The 20543-nt window shown below is 53.3% G+C and overlaps 1 protein-coding gene and 1 long non-coding RNA gene across 2 annotated transcripts; both read right to left on the bottom strand.

Annotated features, from left to right (window-relative positions):
- Nucleotides 1-474: 474 nt before the first annotated feature.
- Nucleotides 475-3316, bottom strand: LOC141730685 (uncharacterized). Its single transcript, XR_012582303.1, has 3 exons — nt 2967-3316; nt 2288-2616; nt 475-1389 (listed from the first exon to the last, which is right to left on the bottom strand). It is a non-coding gene; the product is annotated as an uncharacterized LOC141730685 (long non-coding RNA).
- Nucleotides 3317-14202: 10886 nt separating this feature from the next.
- Nucleotides 14203-20433, bottom strand: LOC141730659 (uncharacterized). The gene is made up of 9 exons (XM_074550103.1): nt 20333-20433; nt 19938-20062; nt 19699-19861; nt 19503-19609; nt 19175-19288; nt 18910-19028; nt 17645-18754; nt 16966-17294; nt 14203-16073 (listed from the first exon to the last, which is right to left on the bottom strand). The coding sequence occupies exons 1-7, from the start codon at nt 20384-20386 to the stop codon at nt 17694-17696; spliced, it is 1743 nt and encodes a 580-aa protein (XP_074406204.1). The 5' UTR covers nt 20387-20433; the 3' UTR covers nt 14203-16073; nt 16966-17294; nt 17645-17693.
- Nucleotides 20434-20543: the final 110 nt, after the last annotated feature.

Raw genomic sequence — 20543 nt, 5'->3', positions numbered from 1 at the left:
TGCATTAGAAGCTCAGCACCAGCACGCCACCTCTTCCCCCAGAACTGAGGCCTGCTGAGGCCTGAGCTCTCCATTTCAACACACCCTGTCAATCAGGCTGCCTGGAAGATTGCAGGCCGGGAACTGTGTGAACACAGCAGTGCATTGCAGCAGAGTTATGGAATCAATCTCATGGAAGGCACTTCCTTTAAGCTTAAGACTCTATTCTACAAAATCTAACCAGCAATTGTTTTGGTGGCCTGTGCAGGTTTTGGGGACTGTGCATGTTTCCTTTGGATGTTGTTTTCTTTGTTTCCAAATACAAAATTCACTGGATTCAGAAGAGAAAGCCCCAGATTCATTAGGACAAAGAACCACAGGGACATATGTGGCTGACAAGAACACTCAACATTCCTAATGGTAACTCCAGAAAGAGAGGAAAAAGACAAAGATGATTTAAATACCTGAAAGGATCCAAAATGTCTCCGTAACCTGTCAAGTGACTATGTTTTTGGTAAACTCTAAAATTCCAGATTCCTATACGGTAATTGTCTGAAAGAAAAGAAAGGCAGAAGTTTTGGCCTTTGTTTTGCCAGGACTTTCTCACGGGATTCTGCCACAACTTGGATCACAAGTGAGGGTGGCAAATTTTGACTAGAAAACTTTGACAGCTAGGCAGCATTTTTTCCTCCTCACTGAATTACAGGAAGGGTTTAAAAGGAAAAAAAATATAAAAGAGGGTAAAGAAATTCTCTCATACCTCTTAGGCGTTCATCATCTTTGGAGAAGAAAAAAAAAACTCTAGCACTTTCTGTGCGGGGTAAAGAAAGAAACCTAGAAAAGGACAAAGGGATTTGAGCATCCTAAATTGTACTATCAAATTCCATGAACACAAGTTAATCCTGTAGTGCTTCAGAGAAATGGCGTACATTGAAAAGCTTTATTCCCTAGGAACCGAATGGAGCTTTTTATTTTAGAAAACCCTCTTTTAAAAGAGAAAACTGACTGTGTCTTGGGCTTTTGGCCAAACTCAGTTTGGAGTTGGTCAAACCAAAATGACCCAGTTAATTTCTTGTGCTCTACTCTTTCTTTCCATATTCACATTCACATCCAATGGGCTGCTGGGAGTTTTGACTCTGTGCAGCACCAACGGTTTTCCAAGATGACTTTCATTGCTCAGAGGTGTGCAATGTCACTTTCCCATTCCCTGAGTGCTGCTATTAATATTCCCACAGCATCCAACTACTACAGCCAAGTAGACAACAAAGAGAAATGCAACTTGCACTTCTTGGTCCTGTTCGATTTCTGTCATCTCAGGCTCATCGTCACCCTCAGAACTGCTGTCCTGGAAACGTGGGTCCTCTTGCCACGTGGCTTTTACCGGCTTTATTGTCCCAAGCGCGTGAGGCTCTGCAATGACAGCACCAATAGAGAAAAAAAGCAAAAACCAGATTATTCCTCTACTCCTCAGGAAAAATTCCTCCTTTCACGTGAAATACTTACAGTGGAGAAGAGAGATTTAGGAAGGACAGAATCTGACCCTGCCAGACTTTCTAAGCTACATCTCGGCTCCAGTATTTTCCACTTTGTTCCAGGGATCCCTTATGTATTCTTAAACATTTCTCATTGCATTCAGAAGACACTGAATGCCTTCTCAGTTCAGCACAAGTCTGGGGGGCTCGTTCTTTTGTGCTGTTGCGTTGGGTTTTTTAATATTTGGGATAACTTCATGGGGTTTCTTTTCTCTCCTACATGACTTGGACTCGAGTTAATGTTGTTTCATCTTCATTTCAGACGGCCTCATTTTATCTAAGGTTAGGACACCCCAATGGTCATGTGTCATTCCATTTCCTTTTTCTAAAGGTCCAAGAGTAGAATTCAGTAACAAAGAGAATGTTCATGGATCTTGGGGCCAGCTCTCGGACTTTGCTCCTCCCTCTACATTAACGCACATTTCCTTAAAAGCCTTGTGAGGTCCTATGAAACTTGATATGACTGGTGTGTCACCTTTTTCCCTGTTTGAGGAATTCAGGGCATGAGAACAAGCTTTTTCACCCCTCAGCAAAAACCCCAATGCCTTCTCAAAGCATGCCTTTCAGAATTCCTGAGATGCAAGCATGAGGCACCTCTCAATAATCTACCACAACCCTGGCAAGCAGAACTGAAGATCAAAATGCTTCTGCCTAATTACTGACTTCTGTTGCTGAAAATCCCCTGCATCCTGACCTTCTTTACACCATATTGCCCTACAGTGCCTGCCAGGAGCTCTTCCTTAGCAATGGCACTGTTAGAAGGGTTCTGCTGTTACCTTCTTTGATGCCCAACTCCTCTGTGCCTCCAAAGAAGGAAAACTTGAAAGAAGTCGTCTCCTGAGCTGCGTCGTCCTCAGGCAAAGGTCCCAAATGGTCATCTGGGGCAGAGTCCTGTGCATGCTCTTTGTCCCAGGGTATTTTCTCAGTCTATTCTGGTTTGTTCTTTGAAGGTCTTTCAAAGAACAAACCAGAATAGACGGAGGAAATACCATCTATTCTGGCTTGTTCTTTGAAAGGCCTCTTTCAAATCCGCAGCAATCCTGTAGAAGTTGTCTTCAGACACTTGAGGCAGTGTCTCACTCTCTTTCTTCTTTTTTTGGCTTTACTGAAATGAGATTGTTCAAGGTTAGCAACACAGCACACGTCCTTTTCAGACACAGCTTCCCTAAGAGCCACCTTGCCCTGAATGTCTCCCTAAGCATATCCAAGCCCATTAAGGAGTGGTTCATTATCAAGGGTAAGCAGTGGGGACGCATCTGAGCTTGGAGTGTAAAGGCAGGAACAAGAGTCCTTTTTAATTAGCCACATCCTTAAGTGACTTTTCACTGAATACACCGTTACACAGAAATCAAGGTATTTAGCCCAGACTTCTTCCTGCCAGTAGAAACATCAAGAGCTAATAGGGTTTGCTCACAGAGCTGCACATCTCAGGGTCCCTGCACTGACCGCTCTCACCTTCACTTCCGGCACGGAACACACGGCCTAGAAAGAAAAGATGACGCCGCTACGCGCTGCTGTTGGAGGTCCCAGTTGAGGTCCGACGTCGCTGGTGGGAGCGGCTGCTCCTGCGGGATGTCCCCGACCACGTCCCTCTACGCCTGGGCCTCTCAGCACTCGCTGCTGTCCTCCTGCTCCTGTCCTGGCGACTCCGGGACCGCAGAGTCTGAGTCGAGGCCCGGCGCTGCTGGCGGGAGCGGCTGCGTCTGGGGGGCGTCCCCGATGATGTCTCCCTTCGCCTGGGCCTCTCAGCCCTAGGCCTTGTCCTGCTGCTGCTGCCACGGCGACTCCTGGAGCGGACACATGGACTCTGGGCCCGGCCTTGCTGGCGGGAGCGCCTGCGTCTGGGGGATGGCCCTGGCCATGTGTCCCTTCGCCTGGGCCTCTCAGAGCTTGGCCCTGTCCCACTGCTCCTGTCACAGACACTCCTGGAGCGGACAGGTGGACTCTGGGCCCAGCCTTGCTGGCGGGAGCGCCTGCGTCCGGAGGATGGCCCTGGCCATGTGTCCCTTCGCCTGGGCCGCTCAGTCCTTGGCCCTGTCCCTCTGTTCCTGTCATGGCAACTCCTGGAGCGGACAGGTGGGCTCTGGGCCCAGCCTTGCTGGCGGGAGCGCCTGCGTCTGGGGGATGTCCGTGACGGTGTCTCCCTTTGCTTGGGCCTCTCAGCCCTTGGCCCTGTCCCGCTGCTCCCGTCACGGCGGCTCCTGGACCGGACAGGTGGACTCTGGGCACGACTTTGCCGGCGAGAGCAGCTTTGCCTGCGGCCGGGCCCAGCACGTCTGGAATGGACCCTGTCCTCAGGGTCAGGGGACGTGCTGCGTGTTGCCCTTGATCTGCTGATGCTGCTGGTGTCCAGTGAAGAAGATGGCAGCGCCTGCTGCCATGCTGCGTGGTGGGGCCTGCTGTGGCTGCCCGTCTCTGGAGATGGAGACGGGGAAACCACCACCAACGGCACAGAGCTGTGGGAGCTGGGGCTGATGGCCTCAGATTCTGACCAGCCATGAGCAGATTGTAGTCCTGACTCTCTGGCCGGCCTGGGGCCATTGAGCTCTGTCTCATCCCTGGTGGCTGTAAGGGCAAGCAGGAATGTCAAAGATCGCCCAGGCCCCGGCCAGGCCAGGCCAGAGCAGTGCCCCCAGCCCTCCAGCAGTGGATGCTGCGCTCTGCCTAGCCCGGCCTGGGCATGCTCCCAGCCCAGGGACACCGGGGACTTTGACTCATACATGTTCCGAGCCCAGCACAGCTGTCGCACTCCCAACTCTGTGTGCTGTTCGTCAGGCCAGAGCAGCGCCTGTGGGTGCCCTCAGCAGCACAGGAGGAGCACAGGAGCAATTGCCAGGGCCTGGGGAGGCAAACAAGCTCATAGCGCTGAGAACAAAGTGTACCAGCACGTGGTTGTCTGGCCAAGCGCTTCTGGTTCTTCCCGCTTACAGCCCTTGCCGAGATACAGGTTCCCTGCAGAGCCCCAGGTGCAGCTTCCCAACTTACCCCTGTTCCTCTGCCTCCTCCCTGCCTCCAGGGTAAAGGCAATCCCTGGCATTGCACTGCCCGTGCCTCACTCCTAGATCTGCGAAGGCATCGTTGTCCTCCCATGCTGGGTCTCTGATGGAGAAAGGAAGAGATGATGAATTTCTGCTGCTCTCCCTCACGGAGGTCCAGGGTGTCCCAGCTGTTTCTCCAGCGCTTTTCCAAGTTGGGGGTGAAGCTGAAGCCCAGACTCATGGGACAGGGCAGGGCCAGGGCTCCTGGGGCAGGACCTGGCACAGCACAGCACTTGCACCCTCCTGCCTGCTAGGTCAGGCAGAAGGACACCAACCTGAAGGGGACTTGGATCCCCAAGATGAGCATTTCAACAGGGAATTCCCCACTGTCTCTGCACAGAGGGCACTGGAAATACAAAGCACCAGCGCGCAAGGCCTGTCCCTGCAGGGCAAACACAGGCAGGGTGAGCGAGGCCCCGCTGCTGCTGCTGAGCACCTGCTGTGCCCCGGCGCTGAGGGGAGGGCTCCTACCTGGATGCAGTCCCTGTGGAACCAGGCCCTTTTGCAAGCTGGGCACACCAGGGTTGTGAAGGTCATTCTGTCCTCCACAGGCTCCAGGCAGATGAGGCAAACGGTGTCCGGCTCAGGAGTCGCCTCCACCTCCTGCTCTGGACGGTGCTCAGGGCAGAAGGACCTGGAGGAAAATGGATGGGGAAAGTGAGAAATGCCGGACCATTCCCCAGGGGTGTCCATAAAGAGAGATGAGGTACCTGAACGGAATAAAGTATACATTGACACAGCCGCCCTCCTTGGCGCAGGGCAGGTGGAACCATCTGTCACACTCCGGCACGCAGCACAAGATGGTTGCCCCGCTCTGGCCGCAGACGCAGCAGCGCTGGAAAGAGCCAAGCAGCCGCATCAGCAGCAGCAGCAGCCTCGAGGCCTCCCCGGGCAGCCGCAGGGCTCCGGGCAGGGCGCAGGACGTGGCCGCTGCCGGCTCCCAGCCCACAGAGCCGCCTGCTGGAGGAGGGAGGCTCCTGTGCCAGGGCCTCTGTTCCAGAGCTCCTGGAGCCAGACTTTGTCCCGGCTGCTGGGACGGCCTTTCTTCCCTGCTGTCTGGGCTAAGCTCTGGCAAACCTCGCCAGGCACAAATCTCCCTGCTCACCTTCTGTGCCGCCCGCCGCACTGCAATCAGGACATCTCGAGGGAGAAAGCCCATCAGTCCAACGTGGCGGTTCTGATCCCGAAAGAGTAGAGTTGCGAAGAGCTGCAGGCAAGGAGAGGAGCTGATGAGGAGAGGGTGGCAGGAGCTGCCCATTGCAATGGTGGAGGGAGCGCCCGGAGCCACTCACCATGCAGAACCTGTGGGCACAGAGCCCACCCTTGTGCACTTTGTCACCGCACATGTCCGGGTCAGCCTCGGCACGGCGACACAGCATGCAGGCTGCAGGGGACAGAGCCAATGGCACCGGGCATGAGCAGCTCTGTGGGGCTCTGAGCCTGCAGCAGCATCGGCCCCAAGGCTGCTCTGTCCCTGCCTGGCTGATGGGCAGGGCTGGAGGCCTTGCAGAGCAGGGGCCATTGTGGGCACGGCTGTCCCAGGAGCTGCCCCCTGGCCCAGCTGGGCCCCACTTGGGCAGGAAGGAGGCTCCCAGCCCCGGCATGGCCGAGCAGCTCCTGCCTCCCCCTGCCTCTGCTCTGATCCCCACGCTGCCAGCTGCCACAAGAGCCCCTGGGCCAGGCTGTCACAGGGCTGCTTTGCCCTCACCTGGCTCCTTGGCTCCAGGGCCCTCCTGCTTGCTCTCAGACATGGCGGCTGTCTGTCCTGCGTCTCTGTCCTGGAGGGACGTTGTCGCTTCGAGGTGCAGGTACTCTCTGTCTGTGGGAGAAAGAAGAGGGGGGGAGTTTGCAGAACAGGCCCAGAGCCACGAGGCTCTACTCCCTGCTCAGGCCTGCGTGAGCCCTGCTCCCGTCCGCTTTCTCCTCCCGTCGTCGCGTTGAGGAACACCGCAGAGTCCTGGCTGTTCCTCCGCTGATTCTGGGAAGGGAGAGGCAGGTGAGGCTGCAGCACAGGCCCAGAGCCCCGAGGTGTGGGGCCCCTCTGGTCCCTGGGCAGCCACGTCCTCGCCTTACCTTCTCCTCCCGTTGTCAGGTCGCACTGACACTCGGCCAGAGCCCAGCGTCCCCTTTTGTGGCCTTGGTGGCACAGGTCACAATGGCCACTCTGACATCAGAGCCGTGTACCCAAAATCGGGGCAGCCGTGGCCTCAGGTCCCTGGCAACCACTTGTGGCGGCCCCCTCGGGCACCGAGCTTCTGAGATGGCTCCGAGCGTTTGCTCAGGGTGGAAGCAGGGCCAGGACTCCTGCAGCAAGTGCAGGGTCAAATGCCAGGCCCTGGGGCAGCCATCCAGGGTGGCACTGTAGGCAGGGAGGTGCTGTTCAGGCACTGCCTCGCCCGGGCTCCGGCCCCGGCCAAGGGAAATCTCTGCTCCTGCCCCTGGCAGGCGGTGGCCCAGAGAGCCGGTGCGGAGTCACCTGCACTGCAGGGATTCAAACCCTGCTCTAGGTGAACTGATGTTTTCCTCAAGACCTGTCTGCAGAAAACTAAGATGAACCTGCTTTGATGCTGCTGCTGATCACCATTGGGTACTGGAGATAAACCTGGACACCACCACAGCTGCCGCCAGACCTCAGTTATCTGTCATCCTATGAACTAACAACTTTCACATTTCATATAAATGGAAAAATTAGTATTCAGCTTCTGAGAATCGTCATCTTTTATACAGACTCAGTCGAAAGACACAAAATGCATTGAGAATTTTCTGTGAACATTTGACAGGAGAGATTGCAACTGTCCTCCACTCAAGTCAAATACAGGAGGATGCTTTTCCTACATTACATTAACTTTGCCAGTTTGGTCCATGCTTTCCTACTAGAAAATACATTGGAAAAATCTCAGGAAGAGAAGCACAGGCAATTCCTGTCAATTTTTCTCTTTCGTGTCTTTGCAAACATGCTCCTGGAAATCCAGATCCATGACTTCTAGAACAATCAGTGGCATCTCTGGGAAGCAGGGCAGGGGCTGACAGGCAGGGACACCCTGCACCTGCCTGATGCTGGGGCAGCAGGAGTTTGTCCATTTTCCTGTCTCCACGGGAGAGCCACCTTGGCTGGGAAAGGATCCCTTCACGGCTCTAGGAGGGAGGCACAGCCAGTGCAATGCCAGGGAGTGCCTTTACCCTGGAGGCAGGGAGGAGGCAGAGGGGGAAGTTGGGAAGCTGCACCCGGGGCTCTGCAGGGCTCCCGGCCAGGGCTCCAAGCACAAGGAGCCAGAAGAGCTTGGCCGGACAATCCCGAGCTCTGGGCACCCTGTCCTCAGCACCGCGAACCCGTTTGCTTCTCCAGGCCCTGGGCACTGCTCCCGTGCTGCTCATGCAAGTTACACACAGACACAGAGCTACCTGCTCTGTCTCAACCCTCTTCAGCACTGGACAGCACAACACAGTAACATGTTCTCTTCAGTACATGGTCTAATTATTAATAGTCCTGCAAAGACTCACATTCAAAGCATACACACACAAAAACCCAAACCCTGGTACAGGCCTTGCATCAACACAAAATGCTTGCTGCTCTTCAGAAACACAGGGCAGCACTTTTGGCCAATGCTTTGTCCTATAAGATCTTTCAAAGGATTGCAAAAGTGACTTTGTTTGGCAACTTCTTTAAGGAACACACAGGAGAGGCTTCTGAGTTTTTAAAGATTTATTGGTTTGCTTTCACTTTCCTTTTGGCATCCTTACACTTCACCCGGAATTCCAGAAATACATGAAAATCCAAAATAATATCAGGGGAAGATTTTTGAATTCTTTCATGTTTCTCTCAAAGATTTTCTTGACGTACACACAAGCAACTGGTCCTATAACATACAGAGAAGCAGTGGTTTCCCTCACTGGACATTACAAGACAAGGTTATAGATTCCACTTTACTAAAACACTTCTGCTGCCTGGTAATTACAAAGCCTGAAGCTCTTCTAGAGGCTTTTCCCAGTGCAATTTCATTAGGTTCCTCTCTGCTCAACTCTTGAGCCTGTCCAGGTCTCACTGAAGGGCAGCAGAGCCTTGTGGTGCCTCAGGCCCTGCTCCCAGTTCCGTCCCATCAGCAAACGCTGAGGGAGCGCTCCTTCCCTTCTGCCGGGTCCCTGGGGAATAAGGCAAACAAGGCTGGGCCCAGCACGGCCCCTGAGCTCACAGCTACCTGAGTTTGGAGCTCCCCTGTCCACTTCTCTGCCCCACTGTCCCTGAGCTGCCTCAGGGGCCTGTTATGGGAGGCAGGGACAAAGCCTTGCTGAAGTCCCAGCTGACAACAGCCACTGCTCTCCCCTCACAAGCCCAGCCAGTCACTGCAGCACAGGTGCCTATGGAGTGGTCAAGCATGGTTTCCATTCCTGTTATTCCACAGGCTTAGAGATGGCATCCAAGAGGAGCTGTTCTGTCACCTTTCTGGGGGTGGGGCTGAGGCTGATGGGCCTGCAGTTTCCTGGCTCCTTCTTGGTGCCATTTTGCAAGACTGCAGTGATGTTGGCTTTCCTCCACTGCTCATGCCTCTCTCCGTGGCTGTCTCCTTCCCTGACCTGCTGGCAAAGCACCCTGTGACAGAGGCAGGAGCAGAGATTTCTCTTGGCCCCAAAAGGGAATGCTGGGCTCAGGCCGAGTGTCAGTGCAATCTGACAATGGGGAGAGAAAGTGGGAAGGAGCAGAGCTCACACAGGGCTGAGCAGGGAGCAGAGCCCTCATGGCTCTGGGCCTGCTCTGCAAGCTCCCTGGCCTCTACTTTCTCCACAGAGAGAGAGGAACAGCACCTCAAAGTGACCAGAAAACCCGGCCATGGAGCGGGGCTGGGGCTGTCAGCCCTCAGGGAAACCGGCCATGGACTGGGGCCGGGGCCGTGACACCTCAGGGAAACCGGCCATGGAGCGGGGCTGGGGCTGTCAGCCCTCAGGGAAACCGGCCATGGAGCAGGACTGGGGCTGTGACACTTAAGGGAAGTCACCATGGCAGCCACCTCCCGAGGTTTTGAAGTAATTGTTTCTTGGTTTAATGCTCTTCCAAGATCAATCTAGCATCTTTGCATATGAGCAGAACATACAAGGGTATTTAAAATTGATTCTGATCCAATCATCAAAGACAATGGATGTTACCTCTAAACTTACCTTTTCATGATTGTCAAACAATATGGAACTTTTCTTATGTCTGTGACTTGAAATATCCAGAATGCAAAATTCATTCTCAAGACAGGAAAAAAGAAAACAATGAAAATAGGATATAGGCAATCTTCAAAAGGCAAAGAGAATAAAATAGACATTAGAAAACCTTAGAAAAATTAGGTTTTCTTCTTCATCTTCTCAGTACATGCTGTTTGAACATTTGTTGTCTTAATGTCCCTCTCAAAACAAGGCATGTTACAGCTTTATTGTCTCAGTGCTGTATTTCCCCAATCGCTGACTTGCCACTTAAGCTCTGCTTTGTTGGAAATATACAACAAGGGACTCTCTATGGAAGAGAGTTGCACAAGCCTCTGGATTCCTGACCGTTCACCTCTGCCAATGCTCACAGTATTCTCCCAACACACTTGAGCTTCCTGTCTTTCAGAGAGAGAAAGATTCAGCTGAAGTCAAGCAAACAGGGCAGGGCAGATGGAAACCTTCCCTTGAGATGCTTTTGGGAAGGCCTGCAAGGACCCTGCCTTCCCTTGGAACAGAGGTGGTCACCATGCATGGTGTTGCCTGACTTGCCCTAGGTGCCCCTCGATTGCAGAAGGACTTTTGCCCACTTCATCACTTGTCTGTCCCTCCAGTTCCAGGGCCTCAATCCTGCCCTGTAAGGCACTAAACCTGTTAGCCAGCTGTGAGTTTTCAGAATAAGGCACTGACCGTGGCTCTAACTAGTTTTTTTTAGTCAGGTTTACAATATATTTTGAGAAGAAGAAGGAGAAGAGAAGGTGTGAAAAATGCATATTATATGATTGGCTTTTCGCAAATATTAAAATTAATACTATATGTGTTATGTTGGAAAGTTATGTTGTATTAATCCTTTTTTGTAGTGCTATCCTCATCTTTTAAAGTAGTGTGGTGAATATAGTTGTAGGCTACAGAAACTCTGTGCTGTAAGATACTTTTTCTAAATAGTTCATGGAAAGATAACAGTAACAAGACACCAAAACGCCTCAGGAAGAACCAGACTTTGAGGGACCAAGACAATTGATTTACAAGATGAAAAGGGGGTTGACAAGAACACGAAAACACCCATTGTTTGAAAACAATTTTGGCATCATGGATGAGATATATGAATATGCAACGGGCTATTACTTTGAAGGGTTAATCCTGTGTTAGCAAAGTGTCTTCTGAGGCAGAGCAGAGCACCCAGACATCGGTAATTCTTTGCTTTCTTTATTGTCCTTTATTGTCCTACCTCTAATTGTCCAAATTATTTTTTCTCTAATTTTTATTCTTATTTTTATAACTAATTTATTACTATTAAACTTTTAAAATTTTAGAACACGTGAAATTCTCCATCGTTTGTGTCCACTATCAGTGGGCATCCTTCTTCCCAAGCTTTGTCAACTTCCCTCTGGGTTTGAGATCACTGAAACGTGCCCAGCCCTGAGTCTTGGAAGATAATTCTAGCAACAAGTACTTTGCTTTTCTAACACCTGGCCATCACTTCGAGCTTGCAGGCTTCTATGTGTGTCACAGGTTAAACGTCTCTTCCTGTTGATCAGGCTTGGAAGGGTGTAAAGCCCAGGCCCGACAGGATATGTTTTCTTCAGGAAATGGGACGTAGGGCCCAGTTTGCAACGGGTGCAGGCCCGCGCCTTCCAGAGCGCCAGAAGGTTGGCGGCGCCATTGCAGGGCTCAGGGCGCCGCCTTGTGGGCGAGAGCCGCCATGACAGCGCGGGCGGCGCGCGGCGGCGCCGGAGGGCGGGAAGGGGCGGGCGGGTGTGAGGGGCGGGGCGGTTGGTGCCCAGAGCCGAGCCCGCGCTGTTCCTGGGCGCATTCCCGGCTCGGTGTTGGGAGCGTGCAGCTGCTGCTCGGGCTCTGGGAGAAGCGTGCGGCCGCAGCGGGGTCCCAGCCCGCAGAGCTGCCTGCTGGCCGAGGCTGCAGTACCAGAGCTGCCGTGCCAGAACTGCCGTGCGCCGTGGCACTGCCATAGTCCCTGGCAGAGCTGGGCTGGCACAGCCAGCTCCTGAGGGAAGCCCTGCAATGGCAGAGCCGGGCAATGGCAGTGCCGACAGCTGAGGGAAGCCCTGCCACGGCAGAGCCGGGCTGGCAGTGCCGACAGCTGAGGGAAGCCGTGCCATGGCAGAGCCAGGCTGGCAGTGCCGACAGCTGAGGGAAGCCCTGCCATGACAGAGCCGGGCTGGCAGTTCCGACAGCTGAGGGAAGCCCTGCCATGACAGCGCGGGGCTGGCAGTGCCGACAGCTGAGGGGAGCCATGCCATGGCAGAGCCGGGCTGGCAGTGCCGACAGCTGAGGGGAGCCCTGCCATGACAGAGCCGGGCTGGCAGTGCCGACAGCTGAGGGAAGCCCGGCCATGGCAGTGCCGTGGCCGCTCCTGCCCCGGGGCCGCCCGAAGGAGCGATCTCTGGGACCTGCCGGCAGACCGGCACTGCTTGGCCCTCTTCAGTAGATCGACAGAATTGCACCACAGATAGCAAAATATTAAAACATCTGATTTAAAACACCGGATGTTTTTCTATGGAGGGAAACCATAGAATTGAAAAGAAAATGAAGCTGTACCAAAATACTCAGGGCATGAATGGGAAAACTGAAAAGAAACAGAATCTAATTATTTATATAATCTCAAGTCTATCAAGAGAAACATGAGGGTGAAAAATCCTTCTAAAAGTTTTGACAATAGAATGGTTCAGCTGTGTAGTTTTGCTAGTACATTAAAGGCTTAAAAAGCAGTCAGGTATTCCTTTGTACAGTGCTATGAATTTATTCACAGGATTTGTTATAATTGTCCCTCAAATACCCCTCATAAAGAGAGTTGAGTTCTTAGATTCCGTGGAAGCCATCAGTTAGTACATGTAGTGTTGTGGTTTTTAGTAGTTTTGTAGTAAGTTGTTAGTAAAAGAAGTCATCGTTTTGCCAATGGATGCTGATCCCTGATGCGTTCGTGCTGGTTCCATGGAAAGGCGAATTTTTAGGAATGGGCTGTTGGAATACTGTTGTTTTCTGCTGGTAGTAGGTACAAACACATTTCTTTTTGAGGTAGAGACTGAAGCAACTTTAGATGCCTGCTCCTTCTTCTCCACCTATGTTTAAAGGAGATCCATGCAGGTTAAAACATGAACCAAACCTCGAGGCTCTGGGCCTGTGCTGCAGCCTCACCTGCCTCTCCCCACAATCAGCAGAGGAACAGCCAGAGGACACTGCAGTGTTCCTCAGCGCAATGATGGGAGCAGAAGGCAGGCAGGAGCAGGGCTCGCATAGATAGAGAGGATCAGCACCTCAAAGCGACCACATCATTCAAGGGACAGGGACTCGGGACAGACAGCTGCCCTGTGAGACAGCAAGCAGGAGGGCCCTGGTGCCAGGGAGCCAGGTGAGGGCAAAGCAGCCCTGTGACAGCCTGGCCCAGGGGCTCTTGTGGCAGCTGGCAGCGTGGGGATCAGAGCAGAGGCAGGGGGAGGCAGGAGCTGCTCGGCCATGCCGGGGCTGGGAGCCTCCTTCCTGCCCAAGTGGGGCCCAGCTGGGCCAGGGGGCAGCTCCTGGGACAGCCGTGCCCACAATGGCCCCTGCTCTGCAAGGCCTCCAGCCCTGCCCATCAGCCAGGCAGGGACAGAGCAGCCTTGGGGCCGATGCTGCTGCAGGCTCAGAGCCCCACAGAGCTGCTCATGCCCGGTGCCATTGGCTCTGTCCCCTGCAGCCTGCATGCTGTGTCGCCGTGCCGAGGCTGAGCCCTGTGGCTCCCCAGGCCCTGGCAACTGCTCCTGTGCTGCTCCAGCACTGCCCAGGGCACCCACGGGCCCTGCCCGGGCCCCACGCAGGCCAGAACCAGCTGGGGCTGTGACAGCTCTGCCGCTCTGGGCCCAGCCCTCGGGCAAAGCACCCGCCTGTCCCTGGGCTGGGGGCAGTGCCCAGGCTGGGCTTGGCAGAGCCCATCCGCTCCTGGAGGGCTGGGGGCACTGCTCTGGCCTGGCCTGGCCCGGCCCTGGGGTCCCTTGGCATTCCTGCTTGCCCTTGCATCCACCAGGGATGGGCTGCAGCTCAATGGCCCCGGCCTGGCCGCACACTCAGGCCTGGAGCCTTCCCGTGGCTCCCCAGGGCACCAGAGCCTCAGCCCCAGCTCCCAAACACGGCCTAACAGCCTTTGCTGATATTGATCCCTGTCAGACCTTTGAAAGCATTTTCACAGTAACCTTGTTTGGCAACACTTTCAAGGAACAAACATGACTCACTTCTAATCAGTAAAAACTTTATTGGTCTGCTTGCACTTCCTATAGGGTATCCTAATGCTTCCTTTGGCGTTCCAGAAAATAATGAAAATCTAACAAATTCTTCAGAGAAGTTCCTGAATCCACTATGAGGAGAAGTCTCTACATTCACTATCCTTACATACACTTAAGTAGCTGCTCCTGTAACACACAAAGATGTAATGGTGTACCTGACTGGACCACACACAACATGATGTTATACACACCGCTACACTACAAAACTTCTCTTCCCACTTCATTACAAATTCAAAGCTTTTCTCGAGGTCCTGACTTAATTTTGCATGCACATTCATACCTGCAATCCCTCCCCATGCTCAGCTTTCACCTAGACTTACCAGGGAACAGATGTTCCATACTCACCTCAGGCAACAATCTACGTCTGTCTTCCCAACCCTCTTTTTCTTCACTGGCTTCTACTAATCTACAAAAATAACTGTGGATCCTCTGCACAAAAGAAACATCCAATTAATAGCCTTAAATACTTGTGATTGCTCTGCTGCTTCTAACAATCTTGACCACCACAGCACTAAAATTAGAAATCAATTCTTCACATCCTTCCTGTTCTCCTGCCCGCACCACACCTTGGCTCCAGCAGAAATGTTCCCTACTGCAGCCTGCTGTGCTAAGAACAATCAAAGGCAGCAGCACTTTTCCTCACCATGCTGCAATCTGAATTGCACTGAAATTGCTGCTGTTGCATTAGAAGCTCAGCACCAGCACGCCACCTCTTCCCCCAGAACTGAGGCCTGCTGAGGCCTGAGCTCCCCATTTCAACACACCCTGTCAATCAGGCTGCCTGGAAGATTGCAAGCCGGGAACTGTGTGAACACAGCAGTGCATTTCAGCAGAGTTATGGAATCAATCTCATGGAAGGCACATCCTTTAAGCTTAAGACTCTATTCTACAAAATCTAACCAGCAATTGTTTTGGTGGCCTGTGCAGGTTTTGGGGACTGTGCATGTTTCTTTTGGATGTTGTTTTCTTTGTTTCTAAATACAAAATTCACTGGATTCAGAAGAGAAAGCCCCAGATTCATTAGGACAAAGAACCACAGGGACATATGTGGCTGACAAGAACACTCAACATTCCTAATGGTAACTCCAGAAAGAGAGGAAAAAGACAAAGATGATTTAAATACCTGAAAGGATCCAAAATGTCTACGTAACCTGTCAAGTGACTATGTTTTTGGTAAACTCTAAAATTCCAGATTCCTATACGGTAATTGTCTGAAAGAAAAGAAAGGCAGAAGTTTTGGCCTTTGTTTTGCCAGGACTTTCTCACGGGATTCTGCCACAACTTGGATCACAAGTGAGGGTGGCAAATTTTGACTAGAAAACTTTGACAGCTAGGCAGCATTTTTTCCTCCTCACTGAATTACAGGAAGGGTTTAAAAGGAAAAAAAATATAAAAGAGGGTAAAGAAATTCTCTCATACCTCTTAGGCGTTCATCATCTTTGGAGAAGAAAAAAAAAACTCTAGCACTTTCTGTGCGGGGTAAAGAAAGAAACCTAGAAAAGGACAAAGGGATTTGAGCATCCTAAATTGTACTATCAAATTCCATGAACACAAGTTAATCCTGTAGTGCTTCAGAGAAATGGCGTACATTGAAAAGCTTTATTCCCTAGGAACCGAATGGAGCTTTTTATTTTAGAAAACCCTCTTTTAAAAGAGAAAACTGACTGTGTCTTGGGCTTTTGGCCAAACTCAGTTTGGAGTTGGTCAAACCAAAATGACCCAGTTAATTTCTTGTGCTCTACTCTTTCTTTCCATATTCACATTCACATCCAATGGGCTGCTGGGAGTTTTGACTCTGTGCAGCACCAACGGTTTTCCAAGATGACTTTCATTGCTCAGAGGTGTGCAATGTCACTTTCCCATTCCCTGAGTGCTGCTATTAATATTCCCACAGCATCCAACTACTACAGCCAAGTAGACAACAAAGAGAAATGCAACTTGCACTTCTTGGTCCTGTTCGATTTCTGTCATCTCAGGCTCATCGTCACCCTCAGAACTGCTGTCCTGGAAACGTGGGTCCTCTTGCCACGTGGCTTTTACCGGCTTTATTGTCCCAAGCGCGTGAGGCTCTGCAATGACAGCACCAATAGAGAAAAAAAGCCAAAACCAGATTATTCCTCTACTCCTCAGGAAAAATTCCTCCTTTCACGTGAAATACTTACAGTGGAGAAGAGAGATTTAGGAAGGACAGAATCTGACCCTGCCAGACTTTCTAAGCTACATCTCGGCTCCAGTATTTTCCACTTTGTTCCAGGGATCCCTTATGTATTCTTAAACATTTCTCATTGCATTTCTCTCAATACCTTCTCAGTTCAGCACAAGTCTGGGGGGCTCGTTCTTTTGTGCTGTTGCGTTGGGTTTTTTAATATTTGGGATAACTTCATGGGGTTTCTTTTCTCTCCTACATGACTGGGACTCGAGTTAATGTTGTTTCATCTCCATTTCAGACGGCCTCATTTTATCTAAGGTTAGGACACCCCAATGGTCATGTGTCATTCCATTTCCTTTTTCTAAAGGTCCAAGAGTAGAATTCAGTAACAAACAGAATGTTCATGGATCTTGGGGCCAGCTCTCGGACTTTGCTCCTCCCTCTACATTAAGGCACATTTCCTTAAAAGCCTTGTGAGGTCCTATGAAACTTGATATGGCTGGTGTGTCACCTTTTTCCCTGTTTGAGGAATTCAGGGCATGAGAACAAGCTTTTTCACCCCTCAGCAAAAACCCCAATGCCTTCTCAAAGCATGCCTTTCAGAATTCCTGAGATGCAAGCATGAGGCACCTCTCAATAATCTACCACAACCCTGGCAAACAGAAATGAAGATCAAAATGCTTCTGCCTAATTACTGACTTCTGTTGCTGAAAATCCCCTGCATCCTGACCTTCTTTGCACCATATTGCCCTACAGTGCCTGCCAGGAGCTCTTCCTTAGCAATGACACTGTTAGAAGGGTTCTGCTGTTACCTTCTTTGATGCCCAACTCCTCTGTGCCTCCAAAGAAGGAAAACTTGAAAGAAGTCGTCTCCTGAGCTGCGTCGTCCTCAGGCAAAGGTCCCAAATGGTCATCTGGGGCAGAGTCCTGTGCATGCTCTTTGTCCCAGGGTATTTTCTCAGTCTATTCTGGTTTGTTCTTTGAAGGTCTTTCAAAGAACAAACCAGAATAGACGGAGGAAATACCATCTATTCTGGCTTGTTCTTTGAAAGGCCTCTTTCAAATCCGCAGCAATCCTGTAGAAGTTGTCTTCAGACACTTGAGGCAGTGTCTCACTCTCTTTCTTCTTTTTTTGGCTTTACTGAAATGAGATTGTTCAAGGTTAGCAACACAGCACACGTCCTTTTCAGACACAGCTTCCCTAAGAGCCACCTTGCCCTGAATGTCTCCCTAAGCATATCCAAGCCCATTAAGGAGTGGTTCATTATCAAGGGTAAGCAGTGGGGACGCATCTGAGCTTGGAGTGTAAAGGCAGGAACAAGAGTCCTTTTTAATTAGCCACATCCTTAAGTGACTTTTCACTGAATACACCGTTACACAGAAATCAAGGTATTTAGCCCAGACTTCTTCCTGCCAGTAGAAACATCAAGAGCTAATAGGGTTTGCTCACAGAGCTGCACATCTCAGGGTCCCTGCACTGACCGCTCTCACCTTCACTTCCGGCACGGAACACACGGCCTAGAAAGAAAAGATGACGCCGCTACGCGCTGCTGTTGGAGGTCCCAGTTGAGGTCCAACGTCGCTGGTGGGAGCGGCCGCTCCTGCGGGATGTCCCCGACCACGTCCCTCTACGCCTGGGCCTCTCAGCACTCGCTGCTGTCCTCCTGCTCCTGTCCTGGCGACTCCGGGACCGCAGAGTCTGAGTCGAGGCCCGGCGCTGCTGGCGGGAGCGGCTGCGTCTGGGGGGCGTCCCCGATGATGTCTCCCTTCGCCTGGGCCTCTCAGCCCTAGGCCTTGTCCTGCTGCTGCTGCCACGGCGACTCCTGGAGCGGACACGTGGACTCTGGGCCCGGCCTTGCTGGCGGGAGCGCCTGCGTCTGGGGGATGGCCCTGGCCATGTGTCCCTTCGCCTGGGCCTCTCAGAGCTTGGCCCTGTCCCACTGCTCCTGTCACAGACACTCCTGGAGCGGACAGGTGGACTCTGGGCCCAGCCTTGCTGGCGGGAGCGCCTGCGTCCGGAGGATGGCCCTGGCCATGTGTCCCTTCGCCTGGGCCGCTCAGTCCTTGGCCCTGTCCCTCTGTTCCTGTCATGGCAACTCCTGGAGCGGACAGGTGGGCTCTGGGCCCAGCCTTGCTGGCGGGAGCGCCTGCGTCTGGGGGATGTCCGTGACGGTGTCTCCCTTTGCTTGGGCCTCTCAGCCCTTGGCCCTGTCCCGCTGCTCCCGTCACGGCGGCTCCTGGACCGGACAGGTGGACTCTGGGCACGACTTTGCCGGCGAGAGCAGCTTTGCCTGCGGCCGGGCCCAGCACGTCTGGAATGGACCCTGTCCTCAGGGTCAGGGGACGTGCTGCGTGTTGCCCTTGATCTGCTGATGCTGCTGGTGTCCAATGAAGAAGATGGCAGCGCCTGCTGCCATGCTGCGTGGTGGGGCCTGCTGTGGCTGCCCGTCTCTGGAGATGGAGACGGGGAAACCACCACCAACGGCACAGAGCTGTGGGAGCTGGGGCTGATGGCCTCAGATTCTGACCAGCCATGAGCAGATTGTAGTCCTGACTCTCTGGCCGGCCTGGGGCCATTGAGCTCTGTCTCATCCCTGGTGGCTGTAAGGGCAAGCAGGAATGTCAAAGATCGCCCAGGCCCCGGCCAGGCCAGGCCAGAGCAGTGCCCCCAGCCCTCCAGCAGTGGATGCTGCGCTCTGCCTAGCCCGGCCTGGGCATGCTCCCAGCCCAGGGACACCGGGGACTTTGACTCATACATGTTCCGAGCCCAGCACAGCTGTCGCACTCCCAACTCTGTGTGCTGTTCGTCAGGCCAGAGCAGCGCCTGTGGGTGCCCTCAGCAGCACAGGAGGAGCACAGGAGCAATTGCCAGGGCCTGGGGAGGCAAACAAGCTCATAGCGCTGAGAACAAAGTGTACCAGCACGTGGTTGTCTGGCCAAGCGCTTCTGGTTCTTCCCGCTTACAGCCCTTGCCGAGATACAGGTTCCCTGCAGAGCCCCAGGTGCAGCTTCCCAACTTACCCCTGTTCCTCTGCCTCCTCCCTGCCTCCAGGGTAAAGGCAATCCCTGGCGTTGCACTGCCCGTGCCTCACTCCTAGATCTGCGAAGGCATCGTTGTCCTCCCATGCTGGGTCTCTGATGGAGAAAGGAAGAGATGATGAATTTCTGCTGCTCTCCCTCACGGAGGTCCAGGGTGTCCCAGCTGTTTCTCCAGCGCTTTTCCAAGTTGGGGGTGAAGCTGAAGCCCAGACTCATGGGACAGGGCAGGGCCAGGGCTCCTGGGGCAGGACCTGGCACAGCACAGCACTTGCACCCTCCTGCCTGCTAGGTCAGGCAGAAGGACACCAACCTGAAGGGGACTTGGATCCCCAAGATGAGCATTTCAACAGGGAATTCCCCACTGTCTCTGCACAGAGGGCACTGGAAATACAAAGCACCAGCGCGCAAGGCCTGTCCCTGCAGGGCAAACACAGGCAGGGTGAGCGAGGCCCCGCTGCTGCTGCTGAGCACCTGCTGTGCCCCGGCGCTGAGGGGAGGGCTCCTACCTGGATGCAGTCCCTGTGGAACCAGGCCCTTTTGCAAGCTGGGCACACCAGGGTTGTGAAGGTCATTCTGTCCTCCACAGGCTCCAGGCAGATGAGGCAAACGGTGTCCGGCTCAGGAGTCGCCTCCACCTCCTGCTCTGGACGGTGCTCAGGGCAGAAGGACCTGGAGGAAAATGGATGGGGAAAGTGAGAAATGCCGGACCATTCCCCAGGGGTGTCCATAAAGAGAGATGAGGTACCTGAACGGAATAAAGTATACATTGACACAGCCGCCCTCCTTGGCGCAGGGCAGGTGGAACCATCTGTCACACTCCGGCACGCAGCACAAGATGGTTGCCCCGCTCTGGCCGCAGACGCAGCAGCGCTGGAAAGAGCCAAGCAGCCGCATCAGCAGCAGCAGCAGCCTCGAGGCCTCCCCGGGCAGCCGCAGGGCTCCGGGCAGGGCGCAGGACGTGGCCGCTGCCGGCTCCCAGCCCACAGAGCCGCCTGCTGGAGGAGGGAGGCTCCTGTGCCAGGGCCTCTGTTCCAGAGCTCCTGGAGCCAGACTTTGTCCCGGCTGCTGGGCCGGCCTTTCTTCCCTGCTGTCTGGGCTAAGCTCTGGCAAACCTCGTCATGCACAAATCTCCCTGCTCACCTTCTGTGCCGCCCGCCGCACTGCAATCAGGACATCTCGAGGGAGAAAGCCCATCAGTCCAACGTGGCGGTTCTGATCCCGAAAGAGTAGAGTTGCGAAGAGCTGCAGGCAAGGAGAGGAGCTGATGAGGAGAGGGTGGCAGGAGCTGCCCATTGCAATGGTGGAGGGAGCGCCCGGAGCCACTCACCATGCAGAACCTGTGGGCACAGAG

The sequence above is a fragment of the Zonotrichia albicollis genome, chromosome 12 (assembly GCF_047830755.1).
Source record: "Zonotrichia albicollis isolate bZonAlb1 chromosome 12, bZonAlb1.hap1, whole genome shotgun sequence".
NCBI classification, from domain to species: Eukaryota; Metazoa; Chordata; class Aves; order Passeriformes; family Passerellidae; genus Zonotrichia; species Zonotrichia albicollis.
This window is presented reverse-complemented; position numbering and strand designations above follow the sequence as displayed.